At 40.6% G+C, this 15,086-nt stretch overlaps 1 protein-coding gene across 2 annotated transcripts in view; it reads right to left on the bottom strand.

The window, feature by feature from the left end:
* Positions 1–247: 247 nt before the first annotated feature.
* Positions 248–15,086, bottom strand: part of FRMD4A (FERM domain containing 4A) — a 365,617-nt gene continuing 350,778 nt past the window's right edge. For both annotated transcript variants that reach the window (XM_044677278.1, XM_044677277.1), the window contains exons 19-23: positions 14,651–14,888; positions 12,758–12,922; positions 7,684–8,546; positions 2,717–2,813; positions 248–317 (exon numbers count right to left, since the gene is read on the bottom strand). In XM_044677278.1, the coding sequence (XP_044533213.1) occupies positions 248–317; positions 2,717–2,813; positions 7,684–8,546; positions 12,758–12,922; positions 14,651–14,888 (1,433 nt within the window). The remainder of the gene's footprint in view (positions 318–2,716; positions 2,814–7,683; positions 8,547–12,757; positions 12,923–14,650; positions 14,889–15,086) is intronic.

The following is a 15,086-nucleotide window of genomic DNA, read 5'->3' as shown; positions in this document are numbered from 1 at the left end:
GCAGTGTGAAAAAAATAGGTGAGGACTGTAGAATTGGAGGATGATTATACCTGATTCACATAGACAGCTCTACATGTATCTAAAAACAGGACACAGTCATAATAGCTTCCATACCATGCAAAAGTTTCCTTTTAGCTATTATCGTCTGACCAAGACAAACACATCTGTATCATATCTGGGAGCATATACTAAAGGGAAGTGTGAAGAGAAAAGGATTGTAAGAACAAAAGATTCCCTTACTATACCTCTATTCATCAGTACTTTGGTGAGTTGGAGACTCAGACTCATCCATAGTGGGTGAGTTTTCTGTTGCTTCTCTGAACAAAGGAAAGCAAAGGAAGGAAGAGCAAAGAAGTAATGTTAAAGAAAAGAAGTGACATAGACATTGTTAAGAGCTTATTAATACAATGGGAAGAATAATGGATGGATCATCTTTTCAATTCAGGATGTTAGTGACATACAACCCACGGATTTGTACACATTTTTAAACCACCTAATTCTAAATAACGTTTTAGTACAGCGGGCAGAATGACAAGATTTACCTTGATTACCATTGTTTATGCGGTTCCCTCATTCTTTTTGCCTTCTTTCCAAAACCATTACCATGCCACCACAGACTCTATGATTGCTGGTTGTTATGTACCACAACCTACATAAGGCATCGCACTAACAAGATTGGTTATTTGTGGGACTTGGGGAGTCACCTTTTGAGTCTTGATTCACTTAGAGTTCTTGATAGCTAGAAGTGGTTAGAGAATCCTTCCACACCAGCTGTGATGGAAATGTCTTCCTCAAGGGGTATATAAGGAGGAATACTAAGTGCCATTTAAATACTTATAATAGGATAATCATATGTGTGTATATATGTGTATAAACAGGTATACATATGGATGCACAATCTCCATATATATATATATATATACACATACTACACAAATACTTGCATGCCTATCTATCCTCAGAATTGGACTTCATCCCAAAAAGTCTAGGTAGTTCAGAGAGATGTTTTGGGACATGAATCCACACATTGGAGAAATCACTGAGGTAAGGACTGTTTGTGTTAATGTCTTTGATAACTATGTGCAATTATGTCTTTTTAATCTAATAGAACCAATACCTAATTGATCCTCTGACTTTTGGGTTAATGTGTTAACTTAAGCCTCATAGGAGGAGTTGTTCAGTCAATTTGTGAAGTGTGTCTTTTCACGTCTAATGCTTCATACAGCCAGTCTTCATGGTCTGTGCTAGAGCCTTCAGGAGCCCAAGAGTAATTTCTGCCCAAGCGACAGACCAAGAAATCCTAATAATCATGGTAATGCTATAGGTCAAATCCATTGGCTCTCTTAATTCAACTAAAACTTTATTCCTGCTCATTGCTATAAGAGCAACCATGAATAGTGAATAGAGGGCCGAACCTAGCTAGAATCAAGAAGACCCATGCCTTAGATAGAGTTTTCGTGATCCTGGGCAAGTCACTTAATTTCTCAGGGTCTTATACAAATTTCTTTTTTTAAACCTTTACCTCCTATCTTAGAATCAATACTACATATTGGTTCCAAGGCAGAAGAACAGTATGAGCTAAGAAATGGTGGTTAAATGACCCTTTTGTCCAGGGTCACACAGCTAGGAAGTATATGAGAACAGATTTGAACCCAAGAGCTACCATCTTTAGGCCTGACTCTCAATGCATTCAGTCACCTAGCTACCCCCATCCCACACAACTTTCTAAGCCTGTAAGTTGAAGAGCAAGTAGCGATTTATGTAATTGGAACAATTTTCACAGGAGAAATTCCTTATACATGTGAAATCACAGGTCTGGTAAAAAAAAAAAACCTGTGCTAGGTACTGAGCCTTCCAAGAGTTTTTGAAGGACAGATGACATGGATATGCACAATTATAGGCATCTAAACTTCCTTATAAGTGAATTTATATATAAAAACTGAACTTAACTATAACTTTGCAGAGTCAAATAATGCTCACCAAATTTGGGTTTGCTATAGGTCAACCACTTAGTCAACAAGTATTTATAGGAATCCTATTGGATTTATTGATTTGACAAGGGAATAACTGAAGATCATTACCAGAGAGCCTCCTTTGCTCTAGAGATCAAGACAGCTATACAAAGAGTTCATAATAGAGATCTGTAAGCCTGTCATCAACTGGTGTTGGTAGACCACCAAAGCCCTTCTGTGATATATTTCAGGCACAGTTAAATGAAAAAAAGATGCTATGAAATTTCTTTATAAAGATCAGATAACTTTCAGATGAACAAGAGGCTAAATTTTGACTCTCACTTAAGAGGGTTGCCGTCACCACTGTGGTGCATACAACAATTCCAGGGACCCTAATAATTCCATTTCCTCAAGTGTGAGTGAAGTAGGTGGGATAAACCAGAGGAAACATTTCGCCTGCCAGTCATGTCATCAAAAAATCAGGAAAGTGTTTAGGGGGATAGATGACTGATATGAATGTGGTAGAGGTAATAGTACTTGATGGTATTTTCTTTCATAGAAAGAAGTATTCTGTGTAAATATAAAAGCTATCTTCTCTTTTTTCCCCCAGTACTAAAAAATACCTTTTGCCCAGTCTTACCCATGCCCTTGTTGCTTCTTCCCACTTTAGAAGACTGCTATTAACCACTTCTCTTAAGGCTTATTGGTTACCCCTTGACAGGACAGCCACTGAAAAGAGGAGAAACAGCCCAGATGGTACTCACCCAGATTGCCAGGTTAGGATGTGGTGTGGACTGCTTGGGGGAGTAGCTCCAATTTCACTGGAAGGTGTTGAGCTTCTCTGGCTGTGAGGTAAGGCAGCTGCACAGGGAGCCAGAAAAGATGGGAGAGAAAATGAGTGTCAGAGCTTGAACAATGGAAACACTTCTAGAAACCTCATTCATGGTCCTGCCATGAGCTCATCTGCATTTATAGATGCAGCATACCAGCAGGATTCCCTCTTCTTTTCTTGAATCTTTTTGCTCTGGAGATACCACAAGTTTTTTCTCTTCACCTAATGCCATCATTCTAATCATGAGTACATACTTTTGGAAGACCTTGTAACCAGCTAAGAGGTAAGAGGGAAGAAGTTTCAAAAGTAGAAGAAACTTCAGGCCTCCATGTTCCTTTAAGAGATGGCTAATACAGGAAAGATTGTTGTCTATCACTAGAGAGACCACTCACACAAAGTATTTTTTTCTGTGCTCAGCATGGGGGTTAATGGGTTAATGTCTGCTTTTATGAACAGAGGTCTCAAGGAAGAGGCTTTTAGACCTTTTTCTCTTCACTGATGTGGGCTTAGAAAGTACTGCTTACCATCTGTGGTAGAGCTTTAAAATTGATCGATTTAAGTCTGAATAATGGAAGTTCACTATTTGGAGCAAGTGGAAAAACCAGTAGAAAAAGCTTGGCTGATGGGGTTATTGATTTTTTCCTTCCTCAGTCAAGCTAGTAGAACCAAACCAACCTAGTTCCTTTTTTGTCTCTGTTTTGGCAGTAGGTAAGAAATGGGCTGATTCAAGCATGGCTTGAGGGAGCAAGTCCAACCTGAAATGAATGTCCCAGGCTGCCTAGATCAGCAACCACATTAGAAGCCAGATGTGCTTCTAGTGTAGAGAGAGGCAGTTTGACTAGCTATTCATCTTGGAAAGGGCTATCCCCAAAAGGAGTTACATCTGTTACTAGAGCCACTAAAAAACAAGCTGGGAATGTCAGAGAAGGGATTCTTGGCTTAGGAAGTAGTCCAGCAGATGACCTCCACAATTCCTTCCAATATATAACAGTTTGAATTCTTATGATCCATGGAGCCCCCTAAGAAAATGGTAATGAGTAATAACTGGTGTTATGATCTTATGACCCCATGGACTCACTATAATAATATTCATGAGAGTGCTTTTAACTACTCTCCTTTAAATACTCACCTTCAAAATAAGGTATATGCTGGCAACTAAGCCTATTCTGGTGGGTCTCAAAATAGTTATAAACCTTAGAGAGAATGTGACTCACTGGCAAACAGACCTTGAGGACCTTCATCACTTTATCGTAGGGGGTTCTCAGACAGGAGTTGAACTTATTTTTGTAAGTGTTTTGATGATGATTTCAACATAATTGGCTTCATTATAAGCTTATTTATTTTTTCCTATGTATTTAAAATATTTTTCAGAGATGGGGTCCATGACATTACAAAAGTTAGGCACTTCAGATTTTCTGAGTAAGAAAATGGAGAGAATGGCATAGAACAGCTTACTAAGCTTCATGTTATTATATTACATAAAATGTACTCTTCTATCGAAACCCAAATACAAAGGAAACGAGAGCTTTAAAAGAACAAAGGAAATCCTTATAATTGCCGCACAGTGCTATATCAAGAAGTGTGTGTGTGTGTGTGTGTGTGTGTGTGTTTTAAGTTGTATTCAATTCCATTTAGATGAGTACAACTTATAAAAACCATACCTCTGTAGCACAGATGAAAATTCTGGAATCCCAAGTAAACATTTCAGAACGCTTCTTCTGACCACTGCTTAAATGTGATCCTACATACCCAGCTCTTTAGCTAAAAGAGGCTTTTCTTCTTGTGGCCATTCCTGATATGTAAGTACTACCTGCATGGAAGTTTCTAACATGGCTGAATGTATGCTTATGGTTCTATGGCTTCCCTAAGACCTCTCTACTTGTCCCCCAAAAGATGGTCTAAAAAAAGAATTTGCAGCCTTTCAGAAAAGGCTTCTTGATTGATTTCTAAAAACTACAAAAGCAGCATTTTACCTGGCGCTCCTCCAGAAAAGGTAGGCTACTGGACAGGTTTTTCTATTTAAAGAGAACATAAATAATCCCCTTCCTTCATCTGCACAGTTTTCAAACTATTCTTTCTGCTGAGGATGCCACTGTTTGAAGATTGTACTTTTTTGAATGATAGAATACTCTTAAGATGAAGAATTTTCATTCTTTGTCTCTTCTAGTCTCCATAAGAGATCAATGGCAAGTATCATCAGGCCTGTTTCAGAGGTGGAACAAGCGAAGAATGAATAGAAAGGTAATAGTCCTAGAAAGTTCAAGCTTCCCATAATTAAATTAAATGTATTATGTAAATTAATTAATTCTTATTTATTATATAGTCTCAGAAAGCTGAAGTGCCATGTAATTAAATTACATTGATTTATTATGCAAAATAATTAAAATTATGCAAAATATTTATCAGTGCTACAGCCAGGAATATTTGAATCATTTTTTTTAACTTGACAGTGTAATATAGTGAAGAAAACATTGGTCTTAAGAGTCAGAAAGCCCAAGATTTTGCTCAATCTGAGTCCCAGCTAAGTGACTTATCCTTGGGAATCACTTAAATTCTTTGAGCCCCAGTTTCTTCATCTGTTAAAATGGGAATGATAATAATTACACTGTCTACCTCAAGGGGTTGTTGTGAGGCAATAACCTTAGAGTTAAACCTTACACCATAAATCTGCATACATAAGTTATTATTACTGTTGTTGTTACTGACTAATATGAGAGACATAAATTAAAAAACCAGAAATGGAATTAGGAACCTGGATACTCTGGTCAGTAGACTGGAATTCTTTCTTCCCAGTTATCTGATGCATCATCAATGCCAATAATTTTGAGAAATTGCCAGTTCATCCAGATCCTTAGTTTTTTGACTAGAGAATCTTTTTTCATAGTTTCCAGCCTTGATTTGGAACTTCTAATCCTTTCTATATAGTTCCAACTCCAAATCTGACTCCTTTTTGAAGTGGTGAGCTGGGAAATTGTCTTTATTCCAGGCCAGTAATTAATGGGGCACTACAGGGGAAATGACCTGCTGTACTTTATAGGTTTGAAATATTAATTTCAAGAGTGAGTTTAGGGACTGTGGCCTCCTTGGGTAGTTCAGTCTGCCAAGCCTTTGGGATTACTTTCAGTGCTTCTCTAGGGGAGCCCAGCCCTGTCCTAACTGTTCATTAACTGAGTCACCGAGTCACTGCACATTCTCCTCATGAGTCAGATTTGATGATTATCCCTGGCTGGGCTACTTCCTCCTTAGGGCTAACATGAATAGCTGTCTGAAGGCATAGAATACTCTATCTCAATGTGTCATCTGAATTTGGAGTGAAGTTAAGCTGCCATCTTGCTATGCATGAAACCCAAGCTGCTTGTTCTTGACTCTAAGGAGTTGCCCCTTCCCCTCACCTCCACACAAGTACATTTTCTTTCTCTGGCCCATTTCTTTCCCTCTGGACAAGTGGTACTTTCATCATTCTTAAGTGAAAAATTCAGATTTTCTTCTTAATTTTATACCTGCCTTCTGTTCTTCAAAACCCACCTCACATCCCTTCCTTAAGAATCAGAATTCTTTCTTGTCAGTTCCACATCCACAACCTTTTTTGCTCTACTAGCACATATATGTGTGTGCCATCTCTTTCTTTAAGAACAGGAGTCATTATATTAAAGAGGAAGCTAGATAGTGCGGCAGATAGTGCCCAGCATGAAGTCAGGAAGACATCTTCCTGAGTTCAAATTTGGTCTCAGACATGTACTAGCTGTGTGACTCTGAACAAGTCATTTAACCTTGTTTGTCTCTGTTTCCTCATCTATAGAATAAGCTAGAGAAGGAAATGGCAAACCATTCTGGTATCTTTGCCAAGAAAAAAATTGAAGTCATGAAGAGTTAGACACAACCAAAAAGACCCAACAACACAGTATCCAGAGGACTTTGTGCTGGACTAGCATTTAGAAGTCACCTAGTTCAACCCTCTCGTTTTATAGATGGGAAACTGAGGCTTAGAAAGACTAAGTGGTTTGAGTAGCAGAGCTAAGATTTTATCTCAGAACTTCTGATTCCAAATTCCAAAAGACAAAGTAGGAGAAAAGGGGTGCCATGATAGATGATTCTCTATTTCCAGGCTTGTTCAACTCCCATAAAAATATAAAGCTTAGATCAGCTGTAGCCCAACCTCAATGTTAGCTAGTGCATTTATTTTTTAAACCCTTACCTTATGTCTTGGAGTCAATACTGTGTATTGGCTCCAAGGCAGAAGAATGGTAAGGGCTAGGTAATGGGGGGAGGGGGGGAGAGAGGAGGGGTCAAGTGACTTGCCCAGGGTCACACAGCTGGGAAGTGTCTGAGGCCATATTTGAACCTAGGACCTCCCATCTCTAGGCCTGGCTCTCAATCCACTGAGCTACCCAGCTACCCCCTAGCTAGTACATTTTAATATAGTTCTTCAGTTGGGTTCTACACAGGCTCAGAAGCTGAGAACTAGATTGAGGAGAAAGTGGTCAAACAGGCAAGAGTTCTTAGACCCAGTATTTTTTTTTTTGACAATCTGATAACTATTTCAATGTAATTGGTTTCCTCTGTAGAGAAGGGAACAGGTATTTGTTAAGTTCCAGTTATTATTTGTGCCGAGCACTTTGCAAACATTTTCTGATTTGAACACATTGTGTAACCCTCTATTTTACTTTATGAATTGAAAAAAAAAATCTGTTAAGTGGTCCTTAGACTTCACCAGGAACCATGACATAAAAAAAAAGGTCAAGCGCCCCTGAGCTGGGACGAGTCAGGAATGGAAAGCTCTTTAGCACTTACCTCTCAGGGAGCTCAGTTAGTTTCTGTTTTCAGCACCCTATTCTCTTGACTGACCCAACCCGCCAGACCCCGAGCCCGAGGCCCCTGTCTTCCCGGCAGGGCTCTTACCTGACGTGGCTTTGCACATCTGAGGCATTCTCGTGACCCTGCTGTGGGCCACAAAGGTACTCTGAGATGATGTACTGTATTGGGAGCCGCTATCTGAGGAGGTGGAGCTGGTGTGCGACAGGCGGCTGTGCTCCTTGTGGGAGGCCGTCGAGCGCTGGTACCACAGCCGCAGCTCGTCCGAGACAACCGTCCGGCCGGAGCTTTTCTCGTGGTGGCCCTCTCGGCCGAGCGACGGAGTCCGTATGATCTGGGAACGGGAGGGGGTCAGCCGGACCGAGTCCCCCTCGTCCCCGTGCCAGCTCTCTTTGAACATGCCTCCTGCGGTATAGGAGTTGGACGTCTTAAATTGTGCTTTTACGCTGTAGTGTCCCTCCTGGTCGTTCTCCAGGCTGCGCACTACCACGGGGGTGGAGCTGCCCTCGATGTACAGCGGGTACTCCTTGATGCGGTACTGAGACGAAGGCTGGCTCTGGCTGTGGAGGTAGACCCCGTGGTGGCCCGTGCCGTTGCGGGCCGCCAGGTTGGGCATGCTCCCTGAATTGGAAGAGACCAGGTTCCCGGCCGACTTATGCCGCTGCCGCTGCCTCTCCCTCGCCTTGGAAGGGGAGTCTTCGGCCAGAGTGGAGTAGTTGGGGTTCATCTGGGCCGGGTAGTAGTGCTCGGAGCTCGAGTGGCTGGTGCAGGAGGAGCAGTCGTCCATGGGGTCCGAGCCGTTGCTGCTACGAGTCCTTGGAGTGTAGAAGTCGGGGCTACCCGTGTCGTTCTCTGACCCCAGGAGCTTGCCCTGGGATTCCAAGCTGGAGCTCCGGTGCCTAAAGTGCAGTGCTAAGCTGTGCAGTCTGGTTGGGCTGATGTCAACTGACCTGTGGAAACGCATCAGAAACATCCGTCTCAGGCTCTGTTTGAGGGACCCATGGCAAAGCCACGGGGGAGGAGGAATCGCCCAACTAAGGGAGCCAAGGATTCCTCTCAGTTACGCACAAAGCAACAAAACAGGGGCTCAGCGTTTAGGCCACTTGCTGGAAAGAGGATAAAACGCAACATTGCCAAAAAAGAAGTTTAAAACCAGAAAGAATCAGTTCACTCCTCAAGGGTCATCAGAGGGCTATGACAATAAACAGAAACTATGAATTTATTTTTATTATCATTCTTGCTGAGCCCCCTCCCCCCCCAGTGTTTCTGTGGGGTACCCAGAAAATCAATAACTACCACTTACTAAATAGCACGAGGAAAGAGTTAATCCTCCTCAAAAAAACACTTGATCATCACTTCCCTACCCTACTGTGTTGAACCAATCAACAAATATACACTAAGCAATTATTATGTTCCTAGTTCTCAGGGAGAGAGGTAGTATTTTGAAAGTCTAAGATGACCTGTCTGTCCCTTCTTAGAAATACAGTGAATGCACAAGAAACTAAAATCTGACAATTGACTAAATGAACTCTAAGTGTGCAAGTCCTTTCCTTCCATGACTACATGGGTTGACTATTCATTAATTTTTCATTTGAATCCTTGTAATTTGAAATTAGTGATCAATCAAACATACTTATGACCATTTTGGTCAGGTAAACTTCCAGTGTGGCATAGTGGGAAGCATTGGAAGCAAATTTCTCTCTCCATTATGTCACTTTTTTTTTTTTTTAAATATCATCTCTCTGTGACCTGGATGTCAAAGACCACTAAGTCAATTCAGGTATTGACAAGCCCTCAGAGGAAGGAAGTTAAAGAACCAAGGAACCAATGAGACAAGAAACTGATTCCCTAGGCACTGTCCCCCTGGGTGGCAAATTAAGAAACTATGGTTGGTTCTGGAGATGTGATGTGTGAGAGTTAGTGGGTGGAGAAAAGAGTTTATAAATGGAGACCAGGTGGTCATTGGGGGGGTCTTCTGACTGGAGAATGGAGAGCTGAAGGAACCTTTGTCTGAGTTAACCACAGGCCCATCATGGTGGCCAATAGATTAGAAAGCTAAGTATCTCTTGACCTCTTTCCTATCTTTACCTCTCTTTACTACTATTACTTTAATTTAATAAAGTTATTAAGCTAATAGCCTCAAAATGTCAATTATTACAGAAGAATACTAGACTTGGAGTCAAAAGGCCTAGGTTCAAATCTTTACTCCCTCACTTACTAGCTGTGAGACTTTGGGAAAGTCATCTGTTTCTTCCTTTATAAAATGAAGGCAGCTGAAATAATCTCCAACTACAATATTCTATGATTCTATTAAATTGATAGGATTACATAATAAACTAAGATAACCTATCTTTAAAGTACTCTCAAATGCTTTTCAAGCACTTTTTTTTAGCTTAAAAAACAATTTCTATGCTTACTTTAAAATAATTATTAACTTCTTTTTAAAATTATCTCGTCTTGGGCAGCTGGGTAGCTCAGTGGAGTGAGAGTCAGGCCTAGAGACAGGAGGTGCTAGGTTCAAACCCGGCCTCAGCCACTTCCCAGCTGTGTGACCCTGGGCAAGTCACTTGACCCCCATTGCCCACCCTTACCAATCTTCCACCTATGAGACAATACACCGAAGTACAAGGGTTTAAAAAAAAAAAGAAATAATAAAATTATCTCGTCTTCAAAATATTTTCCCTAAGGATCTCTTAGGTAACATTTTGTTGGCCTACTCTAAGTGAATGTATGCCCTTAAATGCATTAAAATTGCAAGTTACTGTACAATATAAAAAACCAAACATTTCCTAATTTTGATTAGGTTTCCCTAAAATTATTAAGTCAAAATCAAATTTTGCCATAGTTATCGTTTTGGGCTTTCAGTACCTTGTAGTAACTTGTTCTTCCTCAGAGGTACCTCAGTATCATTATCCAGTTTTCTAAAGAAGAAAACTAATCCTGTACTCTCATTTTTCACAGGTTGACTGACTTACCTGAAGCCCATCACTGAGCCAGTAGAATCAGAAACAATACAGTAAAGTCCCTGATTTCCTTGCCTGTGCATGGTCTACATGGGCTATAATGATCTTCCTATGTAAGAAGTTTACTGTAGCAGCTTATGGTGTCAGTGGATAGAGTGTTAGGCTTACAGGCAGGAAGATTTGGGGTCAAATATGGTCATAGACATTTCCTAACTGTGTGATCCTGGGAAAGGCATCACCTCTGTTTACTTCAGTTTCCTCATTTATAAAATGGGGCTAATAACAGCACCTGCCTCCCATTGCAAAAATCAAATGAGATGATGATTGTAAAATACCTAGCACAGTGCCTAGTGTATAGTAGGAACTATATAAATATCAGCAATTATTGTTTTGTAATTATTAACATGAAATGAAAATGTCTTCTCAGGAAGACATTATAGCTATAAACAAGTATCAGCACCCTCCATTTTAATGGGGGTACATGTGTAATTAACTTGATGGGATTCATTTTTTGTAATGGGACTTAGAGGGAAAGAAGATCACATAGGCAGAGATTGCTTCATCTACCAGTCACTTAAGATACCAACCTTTTAGATAAATTTAGCTCCAACTTGGAGCAGAACATTGTCTTCGAGGCATACAAGATCCAGAGAAGGACAGATCAGCACACAGGGCCCAGCCTTTGCCAGATGTTTCACATCTTACCAAGAAATCTCTGAGTATTCCTTTTAGTATTTGATGAATGATTATCTCAAAGCCCAAAAGGGAGGGAGACATGCCTGTACAATTTCAGGCATTCATAGAACTGAGATTGACAGTTGAGATCCATTAAAGCCTTTCCCATCAGCAAAAAGTTATTCTAATTAAAGAACTAGTACTTCTATTAACCCTTATCACCCCATATTTCCACATGACCAAAGAAGCTCTTCCTCGTCTGACAATCTCTAGAAAACAGGGCAGTCGTATACATCCCTTAGGACTTGAGGATGTGTCATCTGAGAGTTGGGGCAAAAAAAAAAAAAAATGCTTACATAGGTGGTCCCATTTGTATTCTGGAGCCGGTGTAGGATAAACCCCTGACAATAACTGAAATCGAGGCTTTAATTAATTATTCTGCAAGAGTGTCGTTAAGCTTTGCAAAGAAAGCTGCAATGCAAGTGTGTAGAAAATACATCAACTGATTCAAATTTATGACTATGATATTCCCCAATAGATACAAATGTCAAAGAATATGAAATGACAGTTTTCAAAGGAGGAAATCCAAGCTATCGACAATAACAATGTAAAAATACTTAGCTGGGTGACCCTGGACAAATCACTTAACCTCCACTGCCTAGTCCTTAACACTCTTGTGCCTTGGAAGCAATATACAATATTGATTCTAAGACAGAAGGTAAGGGGTAAAAAAAAAATGTAAAAATGCTCCAATCTCTAAAAAAAGAAACACAAATTAAAACAGCTCCTAGTTTCTACCTCACATTGGTCATATTGGCAAAGATGGCAAAAGAGGAAAATGATAAATATTAAGAGGCTAAGGTAAAACTACTATATTGTTGTAGGGCTGTGAATTGATAGAGTCAATTCCAAAAAGTCATTAAATTGTCCTTACCCAGAAATATTATTAGTCCTATACCCCAAAGAGATCAGGAAAGAGGAAAAGGACCCATATGTACATTACAAAAAATATTTACAGCATCTCTTTTCATAGTAACTCCAATCTGGAAACTAAGGTTTGCCTGCCTACTAGAGAATGGCCAAAAATATCATGGTATATGAAGGTAGCAGAATGTTATTTCACCATAAGAAATGATAACATGGACATTTCCAGAGGAAAATGGAAAGACGATGAACTGATGTAGAGTGAAGTAACAGTATGAAAGTAATTTATACAATGACAACAATATCATAAAGAAAAACAACTTTGAAGGAGTTTAGAACTCTGATGAGCACTAGACCAAACCACAAGTTGATGGGTTTAAAATGCAGACTGGGATAAATGTTTGGACATGGCCAACATGGGAATTTCTTTTTATGGACTATGTGTATTTGTTATGATGCTTTTAAAAAATTTATTGTTGATGTAGTGGAGGGCAGGGTAGTGGGAAGGAGAGATAATCAAGGCTTATAAAAACCAAACATTTTTTTTTTTAAACCACAAAGAAAGCTACTAAAGAATCAATGTGTTTCAGAAGACTTACCTAGTGGAATGGACATAGTGAGGGCTCCGGACCCGTAGATCTGGTGTAGATGGCATACTAGACTGGGAGTTCCAGTGAGGGAGGCCTCGGATGGGACTATTTTGTAGGGAATTGCTTCCTCCAGCTTCTGCACAGCTACCTGTGCTGGGAAACCTCTTGTGGCTACTGCAAACCAAAGGAAGTCACACCTGTCATCACCAGCTACAATGACGCCCTTCCAAAGGGTCTGAAAGCTAACCTGATGCTCTTGGAATAGTTAGGATTAGGTAGATGAAAGTCCTGGGCGCTGAAAGACGAGCTGAAGACCTGAGAGGAAGCCTGGCTTTCTAAATCTCTAGTTTTTGTTTTTGCTTTCGGTTTCCATGTTTACTAGCTTGGATTTTTTTTTTCTGTCCAGTCCCATTCCTATAACTCAGTTTTTACTTCCCAAAGGATGTGTTTAAAAGTGATAGGGATGGGGCAGCTAGGTGGCTCAGTGGGTAGAAGAGAGCCAGACCTATCCATGGGAAGGAAGACCTGGGTTCAAATCTGGTCTGAAACACTTCCTAATTGTGTGACCCTCAGCCAGTCATTTAATACCCAATTGTCTAGGCCGTAATACTCTTCTGCCTTGGAAGTGATATTTAATATTGATTCTAAGACAGAAGAAAAGGGTTTAAAAAGGGGTGGGGGGATGTGGAAAACTATGAAGAAAAAATCATTTTGCCTTTAAAAAAAAGAAACCTCAAAAAAAAAAAAGTCATCCAAATAGTGAACTAGTAATTTGCAGCTGAGATTACAGCTGTTGGGCATGGCTGTTCTGTTGCACGGTGGTTTGGTGTTCTGAATAAACTCGGGACTCATGTGGGTGGACTGTGGTCATGTCATTCTAGAAAACTGCTGCTTAAGATTTCCTAATTCATTCCATGAAATTCAGCACTCGAGTCTAAAGCCATCTTCCACCAACCAGGTTATGAACAACAATATGCCTTTGTGTGCAATACTCGAACACCTTTACTCAATCAGCTGGATTGGGTCAGACCTTCTGCCATATTGCAAAGCAACCCTTCCACAGCAGAGGGGGCTATTAGCCAGGGCTTTGAAAGGTGGCATCAGCCAACACAGGAAGAAGGAAATTGTTCTAGTTTTAGTTTATAATTTGTGTACTCTCTCCTCATGTCTCCAGGATAATGAACCCACACTCATGAGGCTTGAGTTGGAAGGGACCTTCAAGATCATCTAGGCCAATCCCTTTATTTTATAGAACAAGGAAGGGAGGCTGGGAGAGGCTAAATGACTTGCAAATGTCATGATTTACTGGCTGGGTTGGGACTAGAAGCCATGGCTCATGACTTTCATGTCCAATGTACTGTTTTTGTAAAACTCTTACCTTCCATCTTAGAATCACTACTGTGTTTTGGTTCCAAGTCAGAAGAGTGGTACAGGCTAGGCAATGGGGGTTAAGTGACTTGCCCAGGGTCAGAAGTGTCTGAGACCAGATTTGAACCCAGGACCTCCTGTCTCTAGGCCTGGCTTTCGATCCACTGAGCCGCCCAGCTGATCCCACCCAATATACTTTCTACTACACTATGGTGCCTTTACAAGTCAACATATGACATTTATACAGTGATTTAAGATGAAATGTCACATTATACTCCTTGATTCACTTCAACCTAAAAACGACCTTGTGAGGTAGGTTATTTTCTCCATTTTACAGAGAAGAAAACTGAGGCTCAGAAAAGTTAAATTATTTGTTCATGTTCAAGCAGCTTCATGGTAGGATTGAAACCCAAGCTTCACCAAACTCCAAGACTTCCTATTTTACACCTGCCTTTTATCCAACTAAAAATAAAGGAATAAACCAATGAGTAAACATTCAAATTTGTTCATTGCATCTTCATCCTCATGGCTCACCTGGAATGGCTGTGGGAGGAGCGCTTCTTCACCTTCTCATAAGGTTCATCCAAAGAAGACTCACTCCACATTTTGGGCTTGATGGGTGACTTGTCATAGTCATTCCGGTGATAGTGCATCTGCCTTAGTCCCTCCAGGGATTGGGGAGGGGGGGGTCGGTTGTGCGATGGTGGTCGAGGGGGGAGCCCTTTGTGAGGGGACTGTAAAGGGGAAATTGTGCTGGTAACCTGAGAATCTTCTGTAGAAAGAGACAGACATAAGTAGCAATGGTCATCTCATGAAAACATCAGTATACTTCCTTGCAGCTCAACAGTCTGGTACTAGGTTCTTGAACTTTGTCATTCCCATCTTCTGCCTCATCATCCGTTCATTCCTCCTCCTCCTCCTCCTACTGAAATGCTAGGGCATCTCCCAGCTCAAAGTCTTGTAAATAAGT

Source organism: Gracilinanus agilis, chromosome 5 (genome assembly GCF_016433145.1).
Source record: "Gracilinanus agilis isolate LMUSP501 chromosome 5, AgileGrace, whole genome shotgun sequence".
NCBI classification, from domain to species: domain Eukaryota; kingdom Metazoa; phylum Chordata; class Mammalia; order Didelphimorphia; family Didelphidae; genus Gracilinanus; species Gracilinanus agilis.
The sequence above is the reverse complement of the archived record's forward strand: the minus strand, read 5'-3'. Positions and strand labels throughout refer to the sequence as shown.